The sequence below is a fragment of the Leptonychotes weddellii genome, unplaced genomic scaffold (genome assembly GCF_054177405.1).
Source record: "Leptonychotes weddellii isolate Sample4059 unplaced genomic scaffold, ASM5417740v2 HiC_scaffold_6983, whole genome shotgun sequence".
Classification (NCBI taxonomy): Eukaryota; Metazoa; Chordata; class Mammalia; order Carnivora; family Phocidae; genus Leptonychotes; species Leptonychotes weddellii.
This window is the reverse complement of record NW_028039308.1, coordinates 1-9,775: the sequence shown is the minus strand read 5'-3', so window position 1 is coordinate 9,775 and position 9,775 is coordinate 1. Positions and strand designations below refer to the sequence as shown.

Here is a 9,775-nt window from a genome sequence, read left to right as displayed (position 1 = left end):
GGGTTATTAGAAAGGATGCAAGTGAACAGCCAGCTGAAGAGGTCCACGGGGCGAGGTCTGGGCAGGTGCCGAGCACAGGAGCTCCGAAGTGCGTGGCGCTCGGTGCGCCATCCCCGTGTGGACGTGTTCACCACCCGGAAACTCTCCACACCGCTCCACTTAGGAATTGTAGGGAGGTTCCGTTATGCAGGCGTGAGCGATGAAATGTTTGGCAGTTGATTTATCCAGTCTCCAGCCTCTCTCCGAGCCTGGCATCGGGGGGTGGGACCAAAGCTCCCGCCCTCTGGTCACAGGGTTGGTTCCCCAGCACGCAGCTCCCAGCCTGAGCTGGACGGGGGCTGCCCAGAGTCACCTCCTGGGCATAAACTCATCTGTGCTCGGAAGGGGCTCATGAGCCACAAGATTGCAAGGGTTTTAGGAGCTCAGCGCCAGCAACAAAAACAAAGTCCAAAGATCCAGTCCTTCTGGGTCAGTCTCATACACCACTATAGGAGCAGCAGTCGAGGACCTGGGCCTCAGTGGCCCAGTGGTGTTCCACTCACCATCATATGGGCTGGGAACCGGACAGGCTTCCAGCCAGGGACTTGGTGATCAAGGACGGGGTTGGAAGATGGTTGGGAACCTCATTTTCTGAAAGCTTTTTAAAAATTATTTCTGTGCTCTTTGTTAGAAAAATCCTGATGAAAGAGAGTCTAGCCTGTTGTAGCACTTACTGCTTCTGTCCTTCACGGGCATCAGTTGTGTTTCCCTGCCTCACATAAAGGGCTCTAGAACCATGTTTCCAGTCTGCTAGCTAGTGTTGGGGTCACAGTATCCGAGGTTCGGGCCTGTGGTTTAGTGTCGGTATAGTGAAATTTTTAATCTGTTTTCTCCTTGTCTTTTCAGGAAAATATCTGAATGTAGTCAGAGAGTGTGGTCACGATGTCACCTGCCCAGTGGCCAAGGAGATCATCTACACTTTGAAGGAGCGAGCATATGTTGAGCAAATCGAGAAGGCTTTTAACTACGCCAGCAAGGTCCTGCTGGCCTTCCTGATGGAAGAGAAGGAGCTCGTGGCGCACCTGAGGTGAGCTGTCTGCCTTCTGCCTTCTAGCTCGGCTCGTGGAACCCTCCTGGCGTCTGACCAAGGCCAGAAACTTACTCTTAGTGGCTCTGTTTTGTGGACAGAAACACAAGCATGCTGCTAGGTTGTCTCCAGCCTGAGAACCTTGCACAGTTGTGACCCTGCCACCTTGGTCCTGCTACCCAGAGCCCAGTGGGGCCATGTCTGCCTGTGTCACCTTGGGGTGACACAGCTTGCCCAGTCTTGCCCCCGGTCCAGGGCCACCAGCCCTTTCTGAACACAGCGGTCCCTCACCTGTGCCTAAGAGCTGTTCGTTTCTGCTCATTTGTGAAGCTGACCGTTTCTCCCCTTTCTAATGTACTTCTCTGGTCTATGGCCATACCACCCTGAACACGCCTGATTTCGTCTGGTCTCAGAAGCTGAGCAGGGTCGGGCCTGCTTAGGGGAGCGCTGCTGGGCGAGGAGCTTGGCTCGTCCTCCCTGGGCTGCGCTGCCCAAGGCCCACCTGGCCCCACCTCATCATCCAAACTGCTGGTTGTGTTGGGAGCCCTTCGTCTGCACGCAGCTCTTCCTTGTCAGCCGTCTGTCAGTTTTCCCAAGTCTAGGCCACTCTGCAGGTCCCACAGCCGCGCTGGTGACCCCTGTGCCCCCACCCTCTCTGTAGGTCCATCAAGCGCTACTTCCTGATGGACCAGGGGGACTTCTTTGTGCACTTCATGGACCTCACCGAGGAGGAGCTGAAGAAGCCAGTGGACGACATCACGCCCACCCGTCTGGAGGCTCTGCTGGAGCTGGCCTTGCGCATGAGCACTGCCAACACGGACCCTTTCAAGGATGACCTCAAGGTGGGTCGGGGCCTGGGGCTGGGGGAGTGCCCTTCAGACCCACCAACCTGCGTCCAGATAGGTTGGGCAGCTGCCTGAGCAAGACGGCCATGAAACCCCAGGAGAACCCAACTCCTGATGGTGATGCCGCAGCTTACCCTTGAGCAACACGGGTGTGAGCTGCGCAGATCCGTTTACACACAGATCTTTATCGATAAATGCAGTACAGTGACATAAATGTATTTTCTTTTTTATTAACAGTTCCTGTTCTGTAGCTTACTTTATCATAAGAGCACGGTACATGTTATGATGTACAAAATACGTGCTCGTCACGTGTGTCAGGCTCTCGGTCAGCAGTAGGCTATTCATAGTTAGGGATACGGGCGGTCTGCAGGTCCCCGTGGACTTTCAACTGAACCAACGGGTTGGCGCCCCAGCCCCAACATTGTTCACGGTCAGCCTACTGTTTTCCACTAAGTATGCCGCTCTTTCGGCTGGGTCCTGGCACTTGTGGTAAAATTATAAATCTGAAGGGATTTAGGCTTTGCTGTGTAGTTTCTCGTTTACTCCATCGGGCATCTTAAAAATGATCTCTCTGCACTTTTTGCTTTGGTGGAAAGTGGCTGAGGCTTTATTGGCAGACACTTGTTTTGTAAGCCAGCCTTCAGGATGCAGAGTCTACGTCAGAGGAAGCTACCTCAGTCCCAGACTTGCTTCTCCAGCTCGTGGGGCAGCTGGGCTGGGGCAGCGGTCAGGATGTGACGCTTTTTTCTTTGTCTTTCTCAAGATCGATCTGATGCCTCATGACCTCATCACTCAGCTCCTGCGGGTTCTGGCCATCGAGACCAAGCAGGAGAAGGCGATGGTCCATGCCGACCCCACTGAGCTCACGCTGAGCGGCCTGGAGGCCTTCTCTTTTGACTATGTTGTTAAGTGGCCTCTGTCACTGATTATCAATAGGTGAGCATTGATCTTTCTGGCGCCAGCTGCCCTGGACACAATTCCAGGTTTGCCCGGAAGGCAGGATTGTATCCACTCTGCAGACCGTTCACAGCAGCTGTCCACGTCCACTTCTGTGCGGGGTGGGTTGCCTGGCTGCCTGGTGGCCAGGGAGCAGAACGGCATCAGCGATGTCAGAGCCTCGGCCACTGTGTGCCGTGAGCCTCACGGTGTCTGAGGCCAGCAGCGCCCACCAGGTGTCGGTCACCTTTTCCTTCTTGCAGGAAAGCCCTGACCCGCTACCAGATGCTCTTCAGACACATGTTCTACTGCAAGCACGTGGAGCGGCAGCTGTGCAACGTCTGGATCAGCAACAAGGCCGCCAAGCAGTACTCGTTACACTCGGCAAAGTGGTGCGTCTGTTCTGCACGCTCAGGTGCTCCCCTCAAGGCAGGAGCGTTTCACTCTTCACCCCTTTAGAAAGGCAGCTTGTCATACAGCTCTGTAGCTTTTCGACCCGTGACGAGTTTCACATTGCAGCGCGGGGCCGTGGCTGCCCACGGTAGACGTGGCTCTGTCCCTCAGCTGTTGGTGCGGACGTGCGGGTGGTCGGGTCTGTCAGCGTGAGCCCTGTGAGGCTTGGGGGTGCTTGTTCGCTCCCACCAGCGCGCACGCTGGTCGGTGACACCGGGTGGTGTGTGTGCCTGTGTGGGGGCGCTCAGCGCAGGGCACCCTGACAGCGGGGCGGGGGGCCCGCGGCTGCCCCAGCGGTGACCCTCCTTGTGCTCGCTCAGGTTTGCCGGTGCCTTCACTCTGCGACAGCGGATGCTCAACTTTGTTCAGAACATTCAGTATTACATGATGTGTGAAGTGATGGAGCCAACGTGGCACATCCTTGAGAAAAACCTGAAGTCTGTGAGTTTGAACTTAATACGGCATAACACTTAAAAGGCTCTACGCCAGCCGGGTTGCACCAAGTAGGTTCTTGTGAAGGGAACGTAGTGGGCCGGATGTCGGGGGGTTAGTGCAGTGCTTGCCCCGGGCTGGGGAGGAGGAGACCGCAAAGCCCTCCGTACACGGAAGCGGGTTCTTTGTGAACACAGCAAAGGTGTGCGCGAGTGAGACTGGGGTGTGGGGGGGTTCCCCTGAGGTGGTGCGGAGAGCCTTGGGGTTGGGGTGGCTCTGCGCCCCCCACCCCCATCCCAGCACCCCTGGGGCCTGTCAGCAGGTCCCAGAAGCCTGAAGGGACGGCAGCCGTGGAAGAACCAGAACCGTGGCCTTTTGGCGGCATGTTTAGCATTTTTTTGTGGGGGTATTTTGAAGTTTTCTCTCAAAAGCCGTGGGGTCATTTAAGGAAAGGAAACAAAAGAGAAGTACACAGAGCAGCAGCCTGGCCCACATGGGGTCTGGTCTCCTCGCAAAGTCGTGCCGAAGGCCAAGGCAGGTGCCGTCTCTCCACGCAGGCGTCCAACATCGACGACGTGCTGGGTCACCACACGAGCTTCCTGGACAACTGTCTGAAGGACTGCATGCTGACCAACCCCGAGCTGCTCAAAGTCTTCTCCAGGCTCATGTCCGTGTGCGTCATGTTCACCAACTGCATGCAGGTGCGCTACCACGCAGCCCGCCCGCCTTCTGCCCGCCCTGTGCGGGGCTGTCTGTCTGAGCCCCCTTCCGCCGTCGTGGGCCGGGACCAGCAGCTGCAGCATCTCTGTCCCCAGCCCTTTTCTGGGCGCCGGGTGTTCTTTTTGTCCAGTTCAAGTTATTTGATTCAGTTACAAGCAGCTGCCTAAAATGCTGATACAGAAAGTAAGTATTGGGAGGCAGAGGGGGTGACACAGGGTTCACCAGGACTCCAGGGCGTGCAAGGTGGTCGCCAGCCTCTGGGGGATAGGAGCCTGGGAGCCAGATCCGTATGGGGCTCGCCGTGGGGAGACGCTGTCTTCAGAAGACTGTTGACGAGCCCTCCGACAGGCACCCTTGGAAGCCATGTGGGCACAGGTGCAGCTCCCCGAGTTCACGTCTGCTGTCCCCACATCTGCAGATGGCGCCTCAGCTGTGTGGTGGCACATAGTCCACTTGGGTTCCTTGAAACTAACAACAGCATTTCTTCCTGACCCCAAGAGATTTACGCAGAGCATGAAGTTGGACGGTGAGCTGGGCCGGCTGATGTTGGAGCATGGCACGATGCTGGGGCCGCCCACGGAGGCCGAGCGGGCGGAGGAGCGTGCCCGCAAGGAGCTCACTAGGAAGGTGTGCAGCCTCCGGCTTCGTCCAGCAGGCCCGCTGCAGCCCTCCATTCTGTTGTCCCTTTGATCAAAAAAAGTTCATCCTAATTAGGTTCCAAACATGAGCTAGAGGATCTCTTCTCCAAACTTGTCCAAACCTCAGCCCCACTGTGCTCGAGGGTGAGGCCACAGTTCCCCGGAGCAGGGGTTGGGGTGTCTGCAGAGGGCCTGCCACGCAGCAGGCACGGGGCCGTGGGCCCTGCTGTCACTACAGAGTCCAGCCTTAACTAGAAGGGCGAGGTGTCTCCGCCTTCTTTGAGGGGATGCGGGGAGGGGCATGGGCCCTGCAGCACCAGGCCCAGCTCTTGAGGGAGCTCAGGCCCGCACTCCCGTGTCTACTCCCTTTGCTGAGAGGGAGCCAGGAGAAAATGCTGCATTCCCTTGAAAATCTGAGCCACGTAAAGAATCCATGAGGTGCATGGACTTGCTGCTTCCTTGTGGTGGGAGCAGGGCAGGGCGCCAACTGCCCAAATTGAGCATGTCTCTGTGTTCCGCAGTCTCAGGAACTTTTATGATGCCTTAACTTTTATCACATGAAAACTTGCCCAAATCCCTTCTATTTAAAAAAAAGGGGGTGGTGGGGAGGGAGGCCGAGCTGGTAGGGAGCAGTGCCAAGGTGGGGCTAGAGGCACTCACGGTGCGCGACCGTGTCTTCTAGTACCTGGCTGAGCACGTGGACGCCCCTCAGCTGACCTCCAGCTTCGAGGCCACCATCAACAAGTTTGATAAGAATTTCTCGGCACATCTGCTTGACCTTCTGGCCCGACTGAGCCTCTACAGCACCAGCGACTGTGAGCATAGCATGGCCAGCGTCATCTCCAGGTGGGTGCGGATGGCCTCCTGCCACGGCTGCCATGGGCACCATCCTGTCCCTGTGTGGCCGGGAGTCCCGGGCTTCCCCCGTGCGCCCCCCGCCCCCCGCCGTCACCACACAGCTTTGGGCCGCCCCAGGGAGGGAGTGACTGAGGCGGGGTCTGCTTGGATGTGCGGGCGTTCGTCCCTCACCTCCTGTGCTGCTGCTGGTCACTGCTCACTCCCTGAAGTGACAGATGCACGTGTGCGGTGGTTTGTGTTCACTCGTGAGTGTGTGCACCAGTGACCGTCTGTGCCCCTGGCGCTGGTCCCTGTCTGTGGGCCGAGCTGGCTCAGGCTCGCCCAACGCTTTGCTCCCTGAGCCAGGACCCAGGACGCTGGAAGGGCCCCCCCAGCCCCCAGCCTTGGGCCGTGCATGGCGGCAGCATCACCCCGTTTTCAGATGAGCAGCCAGGAGGCAGGCAAGGGAAGACAAGACCAGCGGTGCTGCTCAGGCCAGGAAGTCACTGGGAGCCAACAGTGGGGGTCATGGCAGCGCTTACTAAAGCCTCCTGTTTGGGCCCTTGGGGCTGGCTGTGCCTTGTCACCACTCTTAGGAGGTGTGACGGAGCATTCCTGGTGACTCTGGGAGGGCCCGTTGGGGAGGACAGTGCAGGAGCGTGAAGACAGGTGCAGGGGGCCAGCAAACTGGTCAGCCAGTTTGTGGTTCTGGGGCCAGCAGGTTTCCATGACCTGTGGAGCCCGGCAGTGTCCTGGACGCCCCGCTCTACAGAGGGGAGGCAGTGGGTCAGCTGATTTCCGGATTGGGGTGGGGGTGTCCTTGCCTGGGAAGGTGTCAGACGGACGTCTGATGTCCTAAGTACAGGGCCTGGGAGGTGCCTCCAGCCTGTGGCACCCTTGGGCCCTTGTGCCAGGTAAGGCGGGCCCCAACATCCAGGGGCCGGGGAGGGCTGCCAGGGAGGTGGGTGGGGGGTGGGGGACAGCTCTTCTGCTGGGGTTTTAGCAGAGAAACCGAAGCTATGCTTCTGCTTAAACCCCTAATTAGGAGTTTTGGTTGTTCCGCTTTCAGTTTGCATGTGTGTTTAGGTTCTGACGTCAGTGTTGCTTGAACCAGGGAGGGCTGTGTGGGTGGGTGTTCCTCGCACCTGGTGCAGAGCCGGCCCTTTGCCTGTGGGGTCGATCAGTTGCCTGGCGTGGCACCGCAGGGAGGGCACCTCTGCACCTGGGGCATCTGCATGGGAGCCCAGCCCCTCTCCTCCCGCAGACTGGACTTCAATGGCTTCTACACGGAGCGCCTGGAGCGTCTTTCTGCAGAGAGGAGCCAGAAGGCAGCCCCCCAGGTGCCTGTCCCACGGGGCCCCCCAGCATCAGCGCCCAGGGTCGCTGTCACCGCACAGTGAGGCTGCAGGTGCTGTGGAGAAATGAGTTCAGAACCTTTTACTGGAATAGCGCTGAACCACCCGTTGTTGCTGTTTAAATATAAAGTCTGAATGTTGTCCCTGTGTGCTGCTCTCGTGTCTCGGGGTCCTGGGTTCTGCTCTGCAGCAGCTGCCCAGACCCGAGCGGGCGTCTGCACGGCTGTGCTCTGTGAGCTTCCTTCAGTTGAGCAGGGTCACTTTTTAAAATGTTTCTGTTCTCAAATAAAGAGAAGTGAAAACATATGGCATTTGAGCAACATGAAGATAATTTCCAAAATGCCATGCAGGGGACGGAGTCCAGGTGTCCACAGCTGGTCAGGTACACAGGCCTGGACTCCCAGAAATCCACTGTTGTGCTAGGCTGGGCTCTGGGCATTAGGGGGCAGCACGGTCCTCGAGCTGTCGCAGGGCCGGGCCAGAGGGTGGGGGAGTCCTCAGGAGCACCTGCCCGCCCAGCCCAGCTGCCCGCCTGCAGAGGTGCTGGGTGGAACCTGACCCCGGCCCGCCCCACACCTGTGACTCCCGCCATGCTGCCCACCTGCCAGAGGTCATGTGTCACTGTCCCAGTTGAGCTCTGACCACCTGCTCTGGGGGGGGGGGTGTCCTCCTGGGGGGCAAGGAGGAATGAGAGCCAGAAGCAGCCTCCCGGAGGCAGCCTGGGTCCCCCCTTGCGGCTGGGGTGTGGTCACTCGGCCTGGCCGCTGCCTTGCACAGGAAACACCGTGGAGCTGGGGGCTCCCCTTCAAGCCACAGGCGTTTTCCTCTTCCAATCTGCAGCGTGTGCAGCCATCGTGGCCAGAGCCCCAGCATTGTGCAAACCTCGTGCTGAGCAGAGGAACCCGTCGGACCCTGGCTTGTGGCCCTCCTGCCCTGCTCTGAGACCCAGAAACCTTGTGTCCCCATCCTGGGCTCCGGGCAGCAGGCTTGCCCATTGCACCTCAGGGCTGCAGGTGGTGAGGGGGGAGGGGTGGGACAAGAGGTGCATTTGGGGGGCTGCGTGGGGTCCTGTGTCCTAGGAGCAGGCCCGTGCTGGTCCTGGCTGCCAACGCTAGCTGCCCGCGGGCAGTCTGGTCCGGGGCCCACGGAGCGTGTGCGTCTGTGGCAGCTTTGGTTTCTGCCAGTACGGGGCTTTAGCCTTTTACTTTCTGTTTTAAAATAATTGCAACATACAAGGAAGGAAGGGAAGATGGAGACGGCTGGGGGCGTGGGGTCTCACCTTGTTTCATCACAGGAAGTGGTACGTAAGGGGGACAGAGCACGTGTTCAGACCATTTCTACACCTCTGTCACCTCTGCCTGAGATGCCTCAAGGTCGGCTAGCCCGTCCTGCCTTTGGTTTTTATGCCATCTGCTTTGGGGGAAATAAGGGTCTGTTAGACTTTGACCTCTGGCCTGCACTGTGCTGCCCACAGGCTCTCACTTAGACTGATGCCCTCACCTCAGGGAGCTTGTCCAGGACGCAGCTCCGGAGCCACGTGGTTCGGCTGCAGGCGGTCTGGGACCCCTGGTGACGCACCCACCGGAGAAGCCTGGGTGCCAGGCCACAGTGGGGGCGGCCCCACCCTGCAGAGCAGAGGCACCAGGGTGCGGTGTGGGGAGCTTTCTGTTCCCCAGGAAGTCTGAGGGCACATCTGCACCTGAGCACCCCCCTGCCACGCCCCCAGACAGAGCCTGGTCCGAACCACTGCCCCACCACCTGGCCAGAGGCCCCTGGGCCGGGCGGAGCCTGGGCTTCCTCACCTGCACCAAGCGGCGTGCAACCTTGCAAGGAGGGGCTCAGCTTAGTCTGTCCGCCAACCCCCTCCGTTAATTCGATCCACATTTACGAAGTTTTTTCCACGTGCTGGACACCGGGCGCTGTTCAGGGGCCCCCAGGGGCCCAGTAGTAGACGCGGGAAAACCCAAGAGCGAGCCCCAGGCCGGCGGCCGGGGGCGAGGCGCCCCTCCCCAGCGGGTGTCCAAGCCCCGCCCCTGCCGGCGTCGGAGGGACCGATAGGCTGCGGGCCGGGGGCTGGTCTCCGGGCGGGGCGCCGGGAGACCAGACCTTGTCGCGAGCGCCGCGTCCCCGGACCCTGGACCCCTGGCCCCGGAGCCCGTGCGCGCCCCCTGTTCTTGCCCCGGACGCCCGTGTACGCACCCCGAGCGCGCCCCGGCCATGCGCGGCCTGGGGCTCCAGGTGCTTGCGCTGTGTCTGCAAGGTGAGTGCCGGGCGCGGTCGGGTTCCCTGGCCCTCCGCACCCCGCCGAGCGCTGGGTCAGTCTCGGGTCGGGCGCGCTGAGGGGAGCCCTCACCGGGAAGGCCCAGGGTGGCAGACGGAAACTTCAAAAGGGAACTGGGGGAGAAGCCGCCTGGGGCGTTTCCCCAGCGCTGGTCCGGCCGGGGACTCACAGGGCAGGGTGGAGAACCGCGCCACCCCCCATCCACCCCGGAG

General features: G+C 59.8%; 1 protein-coding gene across 1 annotated transcript; it reads left to right on the top strand.

Annotated features, from left to right (window-relative positions):
- Positions 1-885: 885 nt before the first annotated feature.
- On the top strand, positions 886-7,588 carry LOC102731906 (tubulin gamma complex component 2; the record flags this gene model as incomplete). The annotated part of the gene is made up of 9 exons (XM_081811319.1): positions 886-1,066; positions 1,728-1,908; positions 2,675-2,847; positions 3,111-3,239; positions 3,621-3,741; positions 4,290-4,433; positions 4,951-5,079; positions 5,773-5,936; positions 7,192-7,588. Coding segments are annotated over 9 exons (1,358 nt in total), but the record flags the coding sequence as incomplete, so codon positions are not given.
- Positions 7,589-9,775: the final 2,187 nt, after the last annotated feature.